A 20,806-nucleotide genomic window follows, 5' to 3' on the forward strand; every position below is an offset into this window, starting at 1 on the left:
GAATTAGAGAAGGCTGAAAGAAGCTGAGGAGAAGGGCAATCTTGTAGGAGGACCATCAGTCTCAATTAATCTGGACCCCTAAGATCTCTCAAACACTGGACCACCAAACAGACAGCATACACCAGCTGATATGAAGCCCCCAACACACATACAGTAGAGGACTTCTGGGTCTGTGTTCATTCAGAGATGATGCACCTAACCCTCAAGAGACTGGAGGCCTGGTGGGGTGAGTTTAGAGGTCTGGTGGGGTGAGGGTTAGGGGCATCCACATGGAGACAGGGTGGGGTGGAAAGGAGGTATGGGATGTGGAGCAGTCAGAGGGTGGATGGTGGGAGCAGGGAATGGAATATGGAGTGTAAAAAATAAAATAAAAATAATAGTTTACAAAACAAAACAAAAACAAAGGAGGTTTTAACACAAGGCATCATGGAGAAACTCTGGGGGGACATTATACTGAGTTAAATGAGCCAATCACAAAGGACAGCTGCTGTGAAGTCCTTAGAGCACTCAGATCCATGGAGCGGGGAAAAGAAAGTCATCTGGGGGCTGGGAGACAGAGAGAACTAATGTTTTCCTGGAACAATTTCAGTTCAGAAAAATGAGAATATTTCAGAAGCAGAGCTGATGGCTGAACAATAGTGTCATATGTTTAATGCTACTTCTTTGTACACCTAAAATTGATTAAATAGTACAACTCATATATATTATCACAATAAAAAGAGAAATAAAAATTTAAATTTCTTTTAATTCCATCTCCCTGGTAGGTTTCCCAAAGCAGACATGAGGTTGTGACCAGTTTGGTCAAAGCATGACTGGTAAAGATATACCCTGTGCAATGTGTGCAAAAGTAGCCTCCCTAGCAGCCGATGGGCTGTGCATATTAGATTATAGTCACTTCCAACATGGAAACTAGAGGTAATGAGGTCCTGATATAGGCCTAGAAAGCACCAGCTTGCAAACGTCTGGACATGGTTTCTGAGGCCATGTGGGCTTGCAGGAGGAGGCATGCCTCTGCCACAGCCCTCAGCAGTAAAGCAAGCAAGCCAAAACAGAAAGGAAATTAAAATGGCCAGGGGATTGAGAAGTGGCTCAGTGGATAAGAGTACTTCCCATGTAAGCATGAGTACCTAAGTTTAGATCCCATGACTGATGTAACAAAAAGCAGGTAAGAGGTGGAGAGAGAGGGAGCCAGCCTCTCTGCAGGCACAGAGAGAGTTGCTATTTCAAAGGAATAAAGTGGCAATAATACGGTTGAACACTTAGCATCCTCCTTTGGTCTCTTTACACATACACTCCCCACTCGCACATTCAAGCACATACCCCAACACCTTCACGCACACAAATAAGCAAATAACCAAATAATACACTGTATTTTCAACCATCATGGGAAATTGTGAGTGAAATCCATACCTCAAAATATAGTTACTATAAAAAGCTGAGAGTGATGTCTAGGAGTTCACAGATGGGATCCTTCAAACATTCAAAAAACAGATAATTCCCATGATATTTAGAATGTTCTTGGAAGAAGTGGATTCTCTGAGTTGTTTTTACTAAATTAGCATAAAAGCAATGCCAGAAGTCATGTGGAAGGAAAAGGAGGGAGGAAAGAGGGAGGAAAGAAAGAAGTGAAGGAGGTGGAAGAGGAGGAGAGGGAGAAAGAGAGAGGAGGGGAAGGGGAGAGAGAAGGAGAGAGAGAGGAGGGGAGGGGAGGGAGGAGAGAGAGAGAGTAGGGGAAAAGGAAGGAGAGGGAGGGAGAGGGGAAAGGAAGGGGGAAGGAGAAGGAGAAGAAGGAGAGAGAGAGAGAGAGAGAGAGAGAGAGAGAGAGAGAGAGAGAGAGAGAGAGAGAGAGAGAGAGAGAGAACTAGAGCTCCCAACCGACTAGGAACCAGCACATGGGCCAGAGTAATGTTCAGCCAAAGGAAAACTGACATCAGTCATCTGTCACTTTCTAGGGAACGCTATAGACAAGCCCAACCTGAGTTCAGTGGAGATCATTTGCAGAAGGTAGAGATGTGGCAGTATCAAAGCATCAGCTATGACGCAGATGCTACCCAGAGGACAGTGGCCACTGGGCACCTGTGTCATAAGGTGCTTTTCTGAGCACTTTTGTGTTCCCAGAACCTTCCTGCTTCCTTTCCCCAGACTAACAAGTCAGTGGGTTCTTGTGTCCCTGGGATGGCTACGGCTTTCATCCCCTTTAGAACTTGCATCATGCCTGACTATAGGCCTGCTTCCTTTGTCTTGCTTTGTATACATGTGCCTGAGAGGCGGAGTCTACAACATGACCATGGCAAAAAAAATTTAAAAAAAAAAGAAAGAAAGAAAGAAAGAAAGAAAGAAAGAAAGAAAGAAAGAAAGAAGAAAGAAAAAGGTGCTCTGCCACATAGAACCCACCGCTAAAGCACAATGGAAACTTCTCAGACAAATACAAATCTGTGAAGCCAAAGATAGGCTTCTGGTAGCCACAGAACCCATCTCAGGGCCCAGATGATCTCCTTTTCCCCACAGAAATGTTCTTGTGTTCTCTAGAAATTTAGATCAGTAGAGCCCACAGTCTATAATGGGGGACTGTCCTGACGACTAAGTGCCATGCTTCTATGTGAATAGCCCCTCTTCTATCCATGTGGGGTGTCACTGCAGAGTAACTTGTTGAGAGAATCTCTTGTGTACTGTGTGGAAGCATCACCTATCAATAAAAAACTGATAGTGGGGGGGGGGGTATGGGCGACTTTTGCGATAGCATTGGAAATGTAATTGAGGAAAATACGTAATAAAAAATTAAAAAAAAATAAATACAGAAATAGATAAAAAAAACTGATAGTGGATTAGCTGAGACAGGAAATAGGAGGTGGGAGTTCTGGTAGGGAGAAAGGAACTCTGGGATAGAGTCAGGCGTGGGCAGGATTCACCCCAAAATCTGAGGAACACTGGCCAATGAAAATGAGGAGAGGTAAGTAAACATATGGCATTCATGGAATAAATAAACAGTTTAATTAAGTTACTAGCTATTCAGGAAATGAGCCAAAGCTTATGGCCTAGGTGTTTATTCATCAATAATGTTTCAGAGTCATTATTTCGAGAACTGGGGTGTGGGTGGAAAATCCCGCAGTTACAGTAGCTTGTCCATCCATGGCCTGCAGATACACACTGAAAAGTGGGCCTTACGGGCAACTCCCGCACTTCGACCACTTGGCCAGGTACCTCCCTAGAGTTACTGACAAGATGTTCAAAAAATTCAGATTTCACCTGGAAGAAATAGACCCTGCTAAGGTAGGTCTGCCTCTTACACTTGTACTGTGGAAAATATGAACCTGTGTCGCTGTATACTTCAATACTGTCTCGGTGGCCTTTTGACTGCAGTCAACCGTGTGGATGACAGGTGGGCCTTACTTGTATTTCACTTGTGACAACTGATTTCAAGTATTTATCATGTGTTTGTTGGTCATTGTATTGCTTTGGGTGAATATTGATTCTCTCGTCTTCCCTCCCTCCCTCCCTCTCTCCCTCCCTCCCTCCCTCCCTCCCTCCCTCCCTCCCTCCCTCCCTCCCTTCCTTCCTTCCTTCCTTCCTTCCTTCCTTCCTTCCTTCCTTCCTCTCCTTTCTTTTGAGATGGATATCGCTTTGTACCTGTAACTACCCAGAATTCCATCTGTAGATAAGGTTGGCCAAGAATCCTGGGGCGCAAATGTTATCTCAGGTATATTTTCCAAGTCAGTGAGATAGCTCAGCTGGCTAAGACATTTGCTGCTAGGCCTGAGGACCTGAATCTAATCCTGATTACATGGTGGGAGAGAGTCAACTCCTGCAAGGTGTCCTCTGACTTCTACAAACACACCACCACACATGCACATAAATGTAATAAAAAATGTGTGTATGTGTGCGTTTTAAAAAGAAACCCTTTAAGATAGGCAGTGGTGGTTCACAGCTTCAATCTCAGCACTTGAGAGGCACAGGTAGGTGGATCTCTGAGTTCAAGGCCAGCCTGGTCTAAAGAGTGAGTTCTAGAAAAACTAAATACACAGAGAAACCCTACCCCCCCCCCAAAAAAAAAATCAACAAAAACAAGCAAGCAAACAAACAAATGAATAGAAAGAAAGAAACTTTTTAGCAGTACTTAGAACTTTAGCAGTACCTAGGGCCTTACATAATACTGGGCAGACTCTTGGTCACTGAGCTATTCTCCACTAAAACAAATGTTTTGAAAACAATTTAAATTTACAGAAGACGCACAAAGGAACAGGACAAAGTTTCTGGAAGCTGCACCCAGCTTCCTGGGTAACTGATGTCTTCCAGCTCTCAGACACACTGCTAAGAGTAAACCAACACAGGAATACTGTATCCAAAGCCTGTCTTCTGCTCAGTTTTCCTGCGTTTGTGAGTTTATTTGTTTGAAGACAGGGTCTCCATATGTAGTCATGACTGGTCTGGAAATTGGTAGATAGAGCAGAGTAGCCTTGAACTCACAAAGATCCATCTGCCAGTGCCTCCTAGCATAAAATGTATCTTCCACCATGCTCAGACTGTTTCCTGGGTTTTTACTTCCTCTTTCCTGTTCAGGGATTCCAGTCAAAAATTGACATGACAAACAGTTTTCATATCTCTTTGGTCTCTGCTGAGCCAGCCAATGTCTTAGACTTGTGTTTGTAATGATAACCGTTATTTGAGCCTTTTGAGAATTTTGCACACTCTCTCAGTTGGGGCTCTTGGATGTTTTTCCTCTTACTTAGGTAGAACTATGGATTTGAGGCAAAAGAGACACTTATCTTGCACCATGGTGAGTATTCCCATGCAGACACATTCTGCAGTCCTGTTGCTAACCTTGGTCTTCCACAGTTACCTTCACTCTCCTATGCACTATTCCACAGAACTCACTGTGCAGTACAAACCTAAAGGTTACACTGGCTTTGATTTTTAGTCTTGCTTTTTCTTTTTGTTCTTTAATATTTTAGTTTGGAGTTTTCCTTTCTTCTTCTTCCTCCTCCTCCTGCTTCTTTCATGTGCACTCAGTAGATGTGAGTCTTACGAACATTCCACCCTACTTTATGACCTGCTGTCTTAATTTCTTTAATACAGTTTTTCAATGAGTGCATTCTTTCATCTAAGTTGGCCAATTCCTTGGCACTATATTAATAATATCTATTTACTGTTCTCTTACTACCGTACATCTGAAGGGACGCACACATCCCCATTTCTGATATTTGTCATTTGTCTCTTCTCTCCTTTTCTGATCAGTCTGGCTGTAGGCATATCAATTTGATTGATCTTAAGGAACTTACTTTGGCTTATTTTTCTCTATTTTATTCATTGCCCCCTATTTTAATCCTTTGAACTATCTCTCTAGATTGTTATGTAAAAGCTAAAGTTAATTGTTTATAGCCTATCTTCTAGTAGAGTTTTATGATAGAAATTCCCTTCTAAACTCTGTTAGCCATGTATGGTAGTGCACCCAGGAGGATGAAGCAGGACAATTGTGAATTCTAGGCCAGCTTGGGCTACATAGGGAGATTGCAAACATCATCTACCCTAGGAACCAGGCAACTCCCTGAAGTGTTGGGAATTATAGTTCTCAGAAAATAACAGCTTATGGGAAAGTATGGGAAAGAAAGTTTGTCCACATAAGCTCCTGCAACACCTGGATTGAGGCCATTCCAGCTGGGAAATTAAGGGAAATAGCTCTGACCAAAGTCCATCTCTTGGTCAGTATTTAATATTTATTAAAGCTTGTTTTAATTTTGGCCAAAAATGATGGAGTTGATTTTTCTGGCAAACTGCAGGATTAACAAGACCATCTCTCTCTCTCTCTCTCTCTCTCTCTCTCTCTCTCTCTCTCTCTCTCTCTCTCTCTCTCTCTCACACACACACACACACACACACACACACAAACTAAAAACAAAAAACAAAAAACAAAAACCAGGGGATGTTCAATTTTTCCAGAACCTTATAGATTCACTACATATTAACTTCCTTCTGAAGTATAGTTGGCAAGAATTTTCTCCTATTCTGTAGGGTGTGTCTATACTCCGCTGATAGTTTCTTTTGCTATGCAGAGGCATTTTAATTCATAGGGTAATACCATTTATTCATTTGTCAATTATGGGGTTTTTTGTTGTTGTTTAAGACTACTTTATTGAATTCTCTGCAACAATAAATGGGCTGGAAAATGACCTGGAGTGTTACCTGTTCTATCTGCCAATCCTTAAGATGATTTCTTGTGCTATTGGAGTACTTTTCAGAAAACTGTTGCGCATGTATGATATTCTTCAACAAATAAATGAAAAACATCATCAACAACAAAAAGACTATAGAATTTCATCCAGTCATAAGGAAAAAAATCCTTAGTGAAATAATACAGACTCAGAAAAATAAATGCTGAATATTCCTTTTCATATTCTAATTCTATACTTTAATTTTTATATATGTCTGTCTGTGCACATGCATGTGTGTGGGTCATAAAACTAGAAAGTGGACTATGAGAGGGAAAAACAGATCTGAATGTGAGGAAAGAGTGAATATACTTGATGTGAAAACAGGAAGACTACAGCAGAGAAGAAAGAGCCAATGTGGGGTGGAGATAGATGGGTGGAAAAAATAAGGAAGGATGACCAAAACATGCATGAAAATACCATAATGGAACCCATTACTTTGCATACTAAACAGAGAAAACAAAAGGAACACGGAGGCAGATCCAAGGCACTGGGGAGATGGTGTAAAGCATGGAGCTGCAAAGAGAGCTGAAGGAATGTTTGGGTCCTTGTGGTTTAAAGTAATGGTCCCCATAAGATCATATATTTGAATACTTGGTCCCCAGCTAATGCAATTATTTGGGAAAGATTAGGAGATTGCACTTTGTTGGAGGTGTACCGCTGGAGGAGGGCTTTGAGGTTTCAAAAGCTCATGCCATTTCTAGTTATTTATTTTTCTGCCTCCTTCTTGCAGATAAGGATTTAAGCTCATAACTACTGTCCAAGCACTCTGTCTGTCTGCCTGCTCCCTACGTGATGATCATGGACTCACTCTCTGAAACTATTATCCCTCCAAAAGGCTTTCTTCTGTAAGTTGCTTTGGTCATGGTGACTCTTTACAGAAATAGAAAAGTAACTAACAAAGTCCTGAAAGAAGAGCCCTTACTTCAGGTCCATCACTCAGCCACTTAGGTTCTGACAGACCATAGTTCCATAAAGGTGTAGAAGCATACCAGCCAGCTCACTACACATAACCAAAAGGAGTTCAGAGTCTCACACAGCCTGTGAACCAGACTCCAGTCAGAAGAACATGAACTTGAAGTCTCCAATTAGAGACACAGCAAGACAGGGAAACCAAATACAATATTGCATAAGCCTGCGGGCAGCAAACAGAGGCTTACCTGCTGTGTCCATTAACTGTACCAACCAGGTGCTACCCTTAAGCAAATGTGAGGTGACCCACACTCCAAAGTTCTTGGAACTTAAAGGTGCAAGTACAGATGATAAAAACTGAGCTGAAGGGTTAGAAGATAAATTTTTAGAACTAAGAATAAAAGTTACAGTGAAAAACAACAACAAAAAACCCAGAAGAAAACAGAGTGGATCTCAGGGCTGAGTTTTTAGTGAGAGAGAAGGGAAAGGAAGAGAACAAAGAAGCATCAGGAAAGTATTTCCAGGAACTGAACATCATACTAGCAGGATGAATGAAACAAGATCCATAGCAAGTGCTTAACTCCAAGAAATTCCTGGTACTGAGATCAGAATGGGAACCCTAAATGCCTATGCAGCAGGCTGGAAGCACACGGGTTCTGACTTCACCTAATACCTCATAAGCTGGAGCAGCAGCAGCAACAACAATAACAACAACAACAATCTTCAAGTGTATATGGGAAATTCATTCAAATCTGTAATTTTATACCCAGCCCAACTGCCTCTAATGAGGGAAAAAAAAGACACCTGTTCACCTCCCCACCGCATTCTTAGAAAGATACCTATTAAGTAGCTGTCTAGAAATCTACCAATACAGAGAGAAGGCTCCAAGGAGAGAAACATGCCTAACAGTGTGTCTGCATGGTAAACCACATGAACACATGGTACAGAGGGCTGCTGTCTGGAGAGGAAGAGATGGAGTGAAAAATAAGAGTCATATTAACTACAGGACAAACAAAAGGCTTTGTAATAAATGAACACAGTCCTAGTTAGCTCCTCACTGAACAAAGCTTACAGTGTGCGAGACAGGCATGAGTTATGAGGATGACACCTAGGAGCATAGTGTCATATGTTGTAAGGTGCCAGAAGTGACACCTGATCCAGGTAGGCATCTACTTAGGAATGTGTGAGGAGGCCTGCAGACACCTCCCAAGAAGGTAAATGCAGAAATAGAAAGTAACTGTCTCCTCTGGTTAGATAAAGTTGTCACTGACTTCATAGGTCGTGAATCTAAAGGGCACCATTGGATTAGAGGCTGTTGACTCAATGCACTGCCCTGTGCCCCCAGGCCCTTGTTAGGAAAGGTGGAGAAGAGGTGTGAAAATGTACATATACTGCTTCTGAAACTGGAAGCTTAGGCTACACTCATTCTATATCTCATTACCAAGTTGAGTATTTGTCCAAGCATGCAGAGTTCCTGAATATTTACTATTCACAGCTGAATGGGTGCTTCCAGGAGGGAAATGAGACCAGACTCCTGCATTGGGAGTGGTGACCACTGAGACCAGAGTCATATCATTGACCTTCTCAGACTTCAGCACCTACTTGTTCATTTGTATCTTTTATAGATGGTAGAAACATGAGTCAGCAGTTAGAATCATAGGTTGCTCTTGCACAGGACCTGGTTTCAGTTCCTAGCACCCACATGGTAGCTCACAACTATCTGTAATTTTAGTTCCAGAGGATCTAATGATCTCTTCTGGCCTCCATGGACACATGCACACATGTGGTACACATACATATATGAGGGTAAAACACTTATATACATAAAATGAAATAAATATTTTAAAAGAAATTATAAAGTATCTTTTATGATATAAACCAGAAAACAGGAAAAGGGGGGGGGATCTGTTGAGGTCCATTCCTTAACCCTTTGTTTCCATGTTCATGGTGGGATGACTATTTAAAACCACAGTGGCTACAGAAGCCGTTCTCTCTGGCTGGCTATTGACTGGTGGCTCTCACACACTGTTGGCAATAAATCAGCAGGAAGAGAACTCTGCAGGGCTCTTGCCAGTGGAGATGTATCTACAAGAATGCCATTTCATTTTCATAGTTGCCTGTATTGTTTTCCTGTTACCCTATACTATTTTAATAAGAAAATGTAATTTCATTTTAAGAGACAAACTTATTGGCTGTGTAGAGTGGTGTATGCCTTTATCCCAGCACTTGGGAGGCAGATGCCTATGAGTTTAAGGCCAGCCTGGCCTAAGTAGTAAGTCTCAGGCCAGCCAAGATTACATAGTGAGACCTTATCTTTGTTTGTTTGTTTGTTTTGTTTTTGTTTTTTGAGACAGGGTTTCTCTGTATAGCCCTGGCTGTCCTAGAACTCACTTTGTAGACCAGGCTGGCCTCGAACTCAGAAATCTGCCTGCCTCTGCCTCCCAAGTGCTGGGATTAAAGGCGTGTGCCACCACGCCCAGCTTGAGACCTTATCTTAAAAACAAAGAACAACAACAAACAACAACCACCAAAAACCAAACCAAAGCAAAGCAAATTTAAAGAAATAAATGTATAAGTATCACAAAATCCAATGTGAACATCAAAATACTTGTGTATGAGAAAAAACAATGTTAGCTCAACCTTCTACATCTAGCTAAAAAGAGACCTACAAAATAGGAGGAGATCAGAAAGCATGAAAATACACAGCATCTGGGAACTGAATGCAGAAGGATCTTGAGCCAGGCCAGCCAGGGCTACTACATCATAGTGACACCCTGCCTTTTGCGGGTAGGAGAGTTAGGGGTGAAGATTTTGAACATGATGCAATCATTATGTACTATGTACACATGTGGCACATAGTACACGATGTACCTGTAAATAAGCAAAATTACTATGTTAAATAAACTGTATTTTTAAAAGTACATAGAACCTTTAAAGTTGCCTTGGCAAAGTCTTGACCATTTCTGACTTAGCAGTTGGAGCTGAAATAATGAAATAATGGTATTTATTTATTTTTAAACATTATCTCAGTTCATGGCTCTTGTTAACTGGGAACTTGGTATGTAGACCAGGCAGGCCTCCAACTCAGAGATCTACTGGCCTCTCTGCCTCTCAAGTACTGGGATTAAAGATGTGCTACTACACCCAGCTTTATTTTGTTTTGATTATATATATATATATATATATATATATATATATATATATGTACATTTATTTATTATTTATTTGTTTGTTTATTTATCTGTCTGTTTATTGTGTGTATGTGTGTGTATACACATGAGAATGTGCCATGCTGTGGGTATGTTGGTCAGTGAACAACTCTGAGAATCAGTTTTCTTCTCCCACTAAGTAGAAACCCAAGGATTGAACTCAGGTCATCAGGCTCAGCAGCAAGTGCGGATTCCCACTGGGTCTCCTCCTTGACCCTGAAACAATGTATTTAAAGAACATGGAGTCTCTAGAAATTTTGTTTAGCTGTTTTGTCTCTATTTTTTTACTTTGAGACAGGGTCTCTCACTGTAGACCTGAATGGAGTGAAATCTGCTGTGTAGACCAGGCCGGCCTGTAGCAATCTTCCTACTCTGCTTCCAGTTATGTAGCAGATATTTAAAAAGATTTAGTCTTTGTATTAATGTTAAATAGTGAAACCTCAAGGAAGTACCTCTCAAAGTTAAGGTGATAAAGGTCATGTCCATACACTACCATGATGACACATTAAATAACTAAATAACTGGGTGCTGACACTGCCATAGAGAACAGGCCCTGACTGAACAGCAGCAAAGCTGGCTCCAGTGGGTTTTTAATTCATATATTTATTGGGTTTTGTTGTTTGATTTTTATGATTTCTTTTATTTTTGACATTATAATATAATTATACTATTTCTCCTTTCCTTTCCCTCCCTCCAAACCCTCCCATAGACCCCTTTTTGCTGCTCTTTTTCAAATTCATGGCCTCTTTTTATAATTGTTGTTATATGCACATATGCATGTATATATACATGTATATTCCTAAATATAACCTGTTCAGTTCGTATGATGCTATTTGTACGTATGTTCTCAGGGCTAACCATTTGGTATTAGACAGTCGGTGTGCTCTTCTATGAGGAGGACTAATTCTCCCAGCCTCAGCATTTCTTAGTGGCTTGAAAGGTTGAAGCCTGGCGATCTTTGCCCCATCCATTTTGGCATGCCTATTGCTGTTGTCCTTGACTGGAGTTTTTCAAATAAAGCCACAGGAATGACAGTCCAGCCACACAATGGCATCTGATAAATACAAGAAAAAAAAGTCAAAGAATTCTAGGCAAAAACTAGAGAGTGTTTGGCATGATTTTATATTATCCATTGGAGTTTTAAAATTAAGAAGAAACGCCTTGTGCTGGTTTTAGTTTTTGTCAACTTGACATGAATTACTTACCTGGGAAGCAAGAACTTCAATTGAGGAGCTGCTTCCATCAGGCTTGCTGAAGTAAGTCTGTCTGTATAGGCATTTTCTTGATTAATGGTTGATACAGGAGGGCTGAAGAAGGTACTGTAGGTTATGACAACCCTGACCAGAGAGATGGTACTGAGTTTTATAAGAAAACAAGCTGAGCAAGCCATGGAGAGCAAGCTGGTAAGAAGGGTCTCTCCTTCGGTTCCTGCCTTTGAGTTCCTGCTTGAGTTTCTGTCCTGATTTCCCTTAATGCTGGACTATAAACTGTAATCTGAAATAAACCCTCTCCTCTCTAAGCTGTTTTTAGTCATTGTGTTTATCACAGTGACAGAAACCAAATCAGGAGAGTCATTTATCTCCATATTCTAACCACCTCAAGCTAGGGATGCTATACTAGGTGTCCCCTCTGCCTCTAGCCACTGCAATTCCTGATGAGTTCCAACCCACAGTGCAGCTCCCCCCTTCCTCTTGGCTTCTTTCTGGGAATATCCATTCATCAGACACACTTGTCTGCACTCCTATGGAGGGTAGAGGAGGTAGCACACTCTGAACCTGGCAAGCTAGAATTCTTTATCCTTTCTGGTCAAGGAGAAAACTTCTTTCTAGAGCCCAGACTCCTCAGTATGTTGTCTGAGATGTTTGCTGAACACATGTCTCCAATTCCTACCTCTCAGTCCACTGGGGATGCATAGTGTTTTGATGTCACAGAAAGTTGGCTTTCTGCTTATTCTTGTTTGTGTAGACCCATTTCATGTCTCTCTTGAGTACTAAAGCCCCTAATCCCACCATGCCATGTCTTTAACTCAGGGAGGCAAAAAGATCCTGGAAAGGTCTGAGCCGGATTTTGCCTTGACCTGGTCACATAGTTGACCTGGTTCTTTATGGCTCTGCTTTGGGAAGCAGATTCAGAGTCTTCCAAGGGTTTTCATTCTAGATCTATTCCAGCCTGTGTTGTGGAAGCCAGCGTCTATGTCTCATGTCCTGGGCTAGATAGAATAAACATACTAACTCAGTCTCTGCAGATTTTGGACATGAGACATCAAAGCCTGCTTCTTTGCCCAGTCCCCTTTGTGGTTCTACAAGCCTTTCTATGCTGACTGGAGCTCAAATGGTTGCCTTACTGCCATATCCTTTGGGAAGGCTGGAGAGGCCTTTTATGGGTACTGCTATCCTTTCCTATACGGAACAAAGTGTCAGGCAGACAACTGTATCCCATCTTGGCTTTTAGGAAAGGACAAAAAGAGAGGAAACAGGAATTAGATGAAGTCACCAATTAGTAAATTCAAAGAGTCAGGCTCTGTGACAGATGGCCCAGCCGATAGTCTTGATTGTGATTGTAATCCTGGCCCTCTGCTCAGTCATTCTGCCAGTCACTAGGACGGATCCAGTCCATTGCCTCTTCCATGTGCTCTCCCCAACAACCAACCTCAAAGGACTGGAAATGACAGCACTGTTGTTCTCTACTGAGGGAGACAACTGTCAGGAATAGAGAATTAGGACCCAAGGAAAAGGCTTGGGAGACCCTCCATCCAGCTTAGCAGAGATCTTGGCATTTCCATTAGGTGCAGCCACCTCAGAAATGTCAGTCTGAGAGAAAGACCAAGAACAGCTTTTGCAGACATCAGGGCTACAGCCTTCCTCAGAGCCTGCCTGACTAGTCCTCCACCTCTGGGTCTACCACCAGACACCAACTCTCAGTAGCATTACCCAGCAAAAGTACCCAACACTGAGCACCAGCTGAGTGCCTCTCACCTCAGAGTTTACCTCTCTTCCCATAGAACCATGGACTGCTGAGCTAATGGCTCTGCAAAAATGAAATATGAGGCTCCAGGATCTTAGAGATAGAGAACAACTGTGACTGTCCTAATTCAGGTGATAGGAAGACTGGCTTAGCAGGGCCACTGGTATTATTAAGACCACTGGCTGATAAATGAGGATAACACCAGAAAACTAAATTATGTGGAGCAAAAGCATGTTGGGATGGCTATGGAGATCTGGTGAAACCAAACAGGTACTTTACTGTTCCCCGGCCAGAGTCTCCGTCCTCCAGGGAGCTTTCAGGCACACAGGCGTCTCAAAGAAGTCCTTGGCTAATAGAGGGAAATCTCTGACCATGGGGTTTTGCAGAACAGGGTTTTTACCCCTTTCCAGCCACCTTATGCAAGTAGACAGAAGGGAGCCAAAGAAGAGGTGGGAGAGGAGCCGGGGAGGATCCCGCAAAGCTGCCTCTTCTCTCTTGATGTCATTTCCAGTTTGGGTTGAGCTTTGCCAGGCTAGTTAGCATCAGGCAGCATGGAGTCGTCCCCCCCTCCCCCGCCCCGGTCTGAAGCTTCTGTTCCTCCTACCATTAACCTCCAGGACTAGACGGCCTGTCACAGCTAATTCTGAAGTGTGCAACATCAGCAGAGGCTTCTGAGAACTAGTGACCATTAGGATTAGGGCTGTGAAACATACTGGAGGAGTCCCAGCCAAGATCTTTTGCCAACCAACAGGTCAGAACGTGAATGACAATCAGTGAAGTGCTCAGCACGCTCTTCAATGCCAGCCAGGACTAAGGCATTTGAAGTTGATCTGCAGCCTAATCAACCCGGAGTATCCTCTCCCAGGGAAGAGCTGCCTTTCAAGCTTTAGGGAGAGAAGCTGTTTCCCTCAAGTGTCCTTCTAGCCATTGAGAGTTATGGGGCACAAGTTGGATCTGCTGCCATGCATTGCACTAGTGTCTTCTGAGTGCACAGGAGTGTGGGTATTTTGTCTTGAAGTGTTTGCTAGCTGCCTGCTCTACTGGGTAAGTCAGGCAACGTGCAATCCTTATCTATGAAGGGCTCATGGTTAGCAGTCCTGGCATCAAAACTGCCCAGCCAAGCACTGAGAGCTATCCACTCAATCCCTGCCCTGATATAGAGTCTATGTGTCTACACTGGCCCTTATCTTTCTACCTGCTTCAGCCCATGGTGCCTAGTGGAAATCTTCCACAAGACTGCACAGACACATCTGCCAATCAGATGAAGGGCTGTTGCTTAGTTTCTACCCAGGGTAGAGGAGTGATACCAGAATAGCAACAGCCACTTCAAACCTGAGGAGTAGGATAAGAATGGATGTGCAAAAAGACAAAGGTAGGATCATAATTCTTTGCCATGCCAACTCCAGCCACTTTCCTTCTGACTCTCTGGTACTTTATCATGAGACACTTTTCCAGAGCTTCACCTGCAGCCCAGCTCAGTGGTGACCCATTATCTTCTCCCTCTCAGGACAGGAAGCCTTGAGTCTCTATCTGTGCCCCATACCACCAAGACCAGCAATAGTCTGGGGAACTCAATGCATAGAACTGCTGAGACCAGACTCTGGAAAAAGCAGGGAGAATGGGAATGGGGGAGTTAACCACACCTAGAACCTCAGGGTGCCAGGCCCAGAGTGGGTTACCATGGGATACTACCCACACTTACTAAGTCTCCCCAGGTCACTGGAGCTGCCCAAGCAGAAGAGCTATGTGAGAGGCCCGGCTGTCTTGGGTTTGCTCTTGGAACACATAATGAATGAGGTTATATCCTATGAGTCTTTTGAGACATCTACGTACTTATTGTCCCCGAGGCCTTTGCATATTTGTTTTCTGAGAACAGAACATGTTACTGATATATAGGATGTTATACTGAGAATAATGTAAGAACAAGCAATAATTTGAATTATTAGGACCAAAATAGCCACTTCTTCTTTTTTTTTTTTTTTTGGTTTTTCGAGACAGGGTTTCTCTGTATAGCCCTGGCTGTCCTGGAACTCACTTTGTAGTCCAGGCTGGCCTCGAACTCAGAAATCTGCCTGCCTCTGCCTCCCAAGTGCTGGGATTAAAGGTATGCGCCACCACCACCCGGCTAAAATAGCCACTTCTACCTAATTCAGCGGATAAGAGCCCACCATATCTTGACCAATCTTCTCCAAGAATAATTATATACCTGGGCTATTTGCTGCTTCCTACAGTAAGTATCCTAGGGGATATTGAATCACAGAATTGTACAGCTATGGCTAGAGCGCCTGGCTCCACTTTCAGGGCACTCTGCTGCAAGAAGAGTTTCCAGCTTCCAAGAGAGTTGACAGCAGGGGTGCTGACCACTGTCTCCTTCCTTCAGTGAGTGAGCACTGGCATCGGTTCATTTAGGATTGGAGTAATTTAGTAAGTTCCAGAGTGGCCCAAGGCCACAAGGACATTCTTTTGGTAATAACGGGTTTGCCAACAGGGGCTATTATCTCCCATGATTTTGCCCTAAAAGAATGTTCCTTCTATCCTACCTGGCTTGTACAGGTACCCACAGTTATGCTGTTGCATGTGATGGGGTAGGAGTTTGGTGAATGCTTGCAGGCAGAAAAAAAGATGAAGGGCAGCTGGCTGTTTCCTGATAAGGTACCTAGCCAAAGCCACTACTATCTAAACCATGCCCCAAGGGCCTGCCTGTAGGATGGTTTGTGAGCCATGAAGCAGGGCATAAGAGCAAAGGGCATTGAGGGAAGGGGTGGTAAAGGACAAATAACAGTAGGGCCTGCAGCAGTGGCTCAACCTCCAGACCTGAGATGCAGGCGTGGCACTTCCTGGCACTTCAGTGGTTACTGAGCAAAGTGCTATGGTGGTCCTGTCTTAATAAGGCCTGGCTCAGACTCCTAGAGAGTTACACTGGGGCAAGAGAGACCATACCATGCAATTAGCAGCTTCAGGTTCAAGAATCCCAGGGACCAATATCTGGTGTCAGCCTGGACAGGGACAGTGGTGCAGCGATCACAAGGAGTCTGGGGGATCATGGCTAGGCAGAACAAGTGAGAGAAACTGAGAGAGAAAGCTATATGCTGAGACATGACGGTGGGCATTTGTAATAGACAAAACAGCTGATCCAGAAAATGGGTCCTCACATTGGCCAGCTCCTCCTCTATAACACTATCCAGGCTTGCTCAGCTCTGTATAAACCACACCCTGGGCACTTGTCCACCTGGCCCAAGCCAAGGCATCAGACCTTCATCTTAAATCTTCCTTTTTTCATGCAGTGGGGGCTCTGAAGTATCCTGTCCTGATCCAAAGTTATCTCATGATCCACAGAGATAATGCAACAAATGCCACTAGAACAGAGAACTGCTAGCAAACAGCAGAACTGGGGCCTGACCAAACCCCACTGGTCCACTGAACTTATCTACACAACAGAATCCGGGTGTCTACGTAGCATCTATAGGAAGTAACTGAAATCACCTAAAACTTTGCAACATGACTCATTGTTCCATAGTGTTCACACACAAGTCTTGGTCTCTCTGAGCCTCATCTCTAGGATGCCACTGTGGCCCAGGCCTGCCTCTTAGGAGGCATTAGGGACATGCCAAAGGGAATAGAGAATCCTGGTAAAGTGCTACATGCCTGGCATGAGGCTTCAAAGTGGGGGCTGCTGCTCCTGACAGGCATGGTGCCAGAACAGCCAGGCAAAGACAAAAGCATGTACCACACCCACATCTTGCCAGATTCCAGACCTACCCCTCTTTGGCCTAGGGTCTTGTGAAGCAACAGATCACAAATTCCTGAACCTGCAACCATAAGTTGAGATGGCCCGATGAAAGAGCCACACGTATGCTTCTGGGCTATTCTTTTCTTTCCTATCACCTTTCTCTGGGCTTGATCCACATCTTGGGGTTTCTGTTGCCTTTTCACCCTTATCTGGAACTTATCCCTCTCTTCCAACCATCTCTGACTGGCTCCATTTTGCTCTGCTCACTTACACCCCTTATAAGACACCAAAGGTCACACACACATGGAGTTTGGAGTCCATGACAAGACTGCAAGTGGTGGATGGAAAACCACTACAGTTCTCAGCATCATGGAAGCTACATCCCTATCTCCATAGAATGAATGTAAATTGAAGATAGGGTAGTTTGAATGGTGCTCAGCCTAGTATGTGGCTGCTACCCTGTAGCTTCTGTCTGCTGGTTACCACACCGCCCCAACAGCTTTCACAGAACCCCAAGAAGCACGCCCCATTGCTGGTGCAGGAGAAACTTTGGGCTGACATGGAACAATGAGGGAATACAGGCTGGCAATTACCCAGCTAATTTCAGCTATGTAGACAGCCAAATCAGAGATTTCGGTTTCTTTAAAAGCCCACCTCAGGGCCAGAATTAGCCACCAAATTAATTGTCTGTAGCAGCCTGGGACTTTCTGGGTATAACACGGGTCTCTTCTGATACAGGATGCTGTCTTGTCCCTGAATCCTGTCCCGGTGATGTAATCATTATAATTAGATTCAACCTGAGTCTACCATAGTCGTGAACTCTCAGCAAGCACACTGGGTCTCCTTTTCATCACATATGAGTGAAGTCACAGACACCCTCTGGGAGATGCCTATTTCTGCAGACTCTCCTCTTTCCTGGCCCCAAGGTCCCCACCAGCTTTCTTTCTGTGAGTGTTCCCCTTCCCTTTTCCATACCAGCAAAGGATGCCTAACACATTCCAGCTCAGACCCACACCAGTCAAGGGGCTCCCCTGCAGGCCACAAGGACTCTTCAATAGTAAAGTTGGTGTGAACTCTCAGCCCTGAGGGTACACAAGGGTATCGGGGCACCCAGAGCAGGTAGCTCTGAACAAACATGAATTCCACCTAGGGTGATCTCAGCCTCTACAGGCTTGAGCTGACCAAACTGCCCTGCTGAAACCCATTGCAGCCAGATGGGTACCAAACCTTCAGCTCACTGGTTCAGCACCTCCAGCACCTCCTGGCCAAGAGCTCAGTTGACTGTCCTCTACCAGCTTCTAGTCCTACTGTTGCTAGCTACAAAGATGGCTTTGGGCCAAGTGGGGACAGGACTCTTTTCAAACAGTGAGTGAGCAGGCTGCCCTCACGCAATGAAATAAAAGGAAGCTATATTTTCTCTGCAGAAGGGGAGTTGGTTGTATAGCTATCCCTTCTTGTCCTTGTGAACAGTACTGTGTCTTACCTGGGAGAAACCCATAGAGCCCAATGCCACAGTTGGGATCACCCAAATCCTGTTTCCTAACCCAGTCCTGGTGCACAGTTTGTTCCCAGGACTGACAGAATGAGGGCTGCTCACAAGCCTTGTTAGGATATCTGCCTTGATCAATGCTGCTTGGCTCTTGATTTGTCTCAGGATGACCAGTGGGTTCCACTGCACCATGGCATGGGGGCACGGGGCCATCTTACACAGCACGTCCTCCCCATATCTCATATTAAATCCCAGGGCTTGAGTCACCAGGGGATTCAAAAGTACTGGGCTGGGGGACTGCCTTAGGCTTGTTCAGAGTGTAAGCAACCATCTGCAGAGCCTGTGCGTGAGGTCAGAAGTGGTCATGCAGCCATGTGTTTTCGTGCCACTGCAGTGGTGGAGACATGTCTCTCTGAGTATCAGGTGTCTGTGTATCGCTGGTAGCCCAAACCCATGCCCCCCCCCCCGCCCACCTCCTACCTCCCAGGGCTTGTTTCATCACGAACTCCATGGTGATGGCTTGGTTCCTCAGGAGCCACTCCCGGGGTCAGATTTCACATTCAAGTGTGGTCAGAGTCTTCTGCCTAGAGAGAGTAGGTGGTCATAGGTACCCTGACCAACCTTTCCTGAGACCCTCATCTACTCCTTGCTCTCCTCTCCACTATCCCAAGAGTCTACGGTGAGAGGCTTTGTTCCCACACCCAGACCAGGATGGCAGGGTTCAGAGCCCAGGCAAACCAACAGTCATCTTGCTGCTTCTGGGGTTTCTGAAGAAAGCTTTTAGCTGCCACTGCAGCTCACAACTTGGGGCCACCAGTTACTGGAGACTGGCGCCAGCCTCCTCAAGCGGGGGTGGAGCCCAGGGGGCATTTGAAGGTCAATGCTCTGCTGTAGCATCCAGCCTCCTTGGCAGTTTTGGAGTTGTGGGGCAGGGGTCCCTCTGGGGAAGAATTGGAGAGACAAGTCCATGAATGTCCCTCAGGAAAGGTCCTTATGACTTCTGACTAGTCTCAACTATATCTGTCTCTAGAGAGACTTTGGAGGCCCACAGCAGAACTGGCCCTGGATGGAGTCCCGTCTTCCAGTGGGAGGGGAAACAGATGACCCACTCCTGCTTCTGCATGGGGTAGGGCAACCCAAGTCAGAATGCCCAGCGTGGACTAAAGTGCCAGCAGCATTTAGAAAGGTGCTTTCTGTAATGCCAACAGCTGCAAAGACATCCCTCTTTGTAGGGTCTTTCCTATCAGGGAACCTAGTCCTGAGGGATCCAGTGTTTCACAGGTTTCTCTCTGCGGAATGAGACCCGAAGGGGTGCCAGGCAGGAAGAGTGTCCGAGAAGCTAGGGGTTCGGGGATGCCTTTGCAGCAAAGCCAACTGCCTTCTAAACTTCTCTCTGTTTCCGGGAATCGGGGGATGGGGGCTCCGCAGGGCCAGCTGTAGAGAGGCTAGGACGCTGCGGAGATTCCGCAAAGACCAAGGCATCCCGTTCTCTCGCGGCCGCCGCACCCTTTGCTTTGCTGGGCGAGGTGCCCGACCGGAGCACGGCCTCAGGCCGGAGCGCGCCAGGAAAAGAAGAAAGAAAGAAAGAAAGAAAGAAAAAAGATGCCTATGGGAAAGGGAATCAAGGGCCGCTTCAGCACCTCACGATGGACAGCGCCTTTCAGGCTGAGCAACCTTGGGTCTGAAAGACAAGGAACCAAGAGTAGGGGAACCTAGGATATGGGTAGGAGACCCACGGCTAGAAAGCGGGGATCCAGAAAGGGAAGCCCAGCAGTCGGGAAGAAAACTGGGCTGGGAAGGGGAAAGGAGGGAGCCGGTTAAGGTCGGACTGGCTGCTAGGGCGCCGGTTACCTTCCAAGGTGGACGATCAACAGCAGCGCGCTCTCAGGCCGGCGGGGTCCATGTGGCGCTCTGTGCTGCTGCGGCGGCTGAAGGACACCGCGAGGAGGGCGCGTCACTCAGAGGCGCCCCCGCCCGCGTCCCGCATGACGAGGAGGGCGGGGCTCGGCGGAGGTGGGGGGGCAGCCGCGCCCCCGGTTCCCAGATCCTGGCCTGGCGCGCGCGACAGCTGCATTAGGGGCCCCTCCTTGGCCTGGGCCACTCTCTCCACACCGGATTGGAGACCCTCCTGAAGTCCTCCTGAAGCGCCCTCCTGAAACGCTGGGCGAATGCAGGGCTGGGGTCACCATCCCTAATCTACCAACCACGTTTGCTCCTGATCGGGCTGCTTTGCTCTTTGCTGGCAGGGCGGGAGGAGGCGAGCACAGCCCGAAACCCCCCGATCGAGCAAGATAGGCCC

At 45.3% G+C, this 20,806-nt stretch overlaps 1 protein-coding gene across 1 annotated transcript in view; it reads right to left on the bottom strand.

Annotated features, from left to right (window-relative positions):
- Cplx1 (complexin 1) overlaps positions 1–20,476 on the bottom strand; it is a 32,115-nt gene extending 11,639 nt beyond the window's left edge. The window contains exons 1-2 of the mRNA XM_021163829.3: positions 20,359–20,476; positions 18,988–19,091 (exon numbers count right to left, since the gene is read on the bottom strand). Of these exons, the coding sequence (XP_021019488.1) occupies positions 18,988–19,018 (31 nt within the window). The 5' untranslated portion in view covers positions 19,019–19,091; positions 20,359–20,476. The remainder of the gene's footprint in view (positions 1–18,987; positions 19,092–20,358) is intronic.
- Positions 20,477–20,806: the final 330 nt, after the last annotated feature.

Source organism: Mus caroli, unplaced genomic scaffold, assembly GCF_978045245.1.
Source record: "Mus caroli unplaced genomic scaffold, Mus_caroli_1 scaffold_4, whole genome shotgun sequence".
Taxonomy (NCBI): Eukaryota; Metazoa; Chordata; class Mammalia; order Rodentia; family Muridae; genus Mus; species Mus caroli.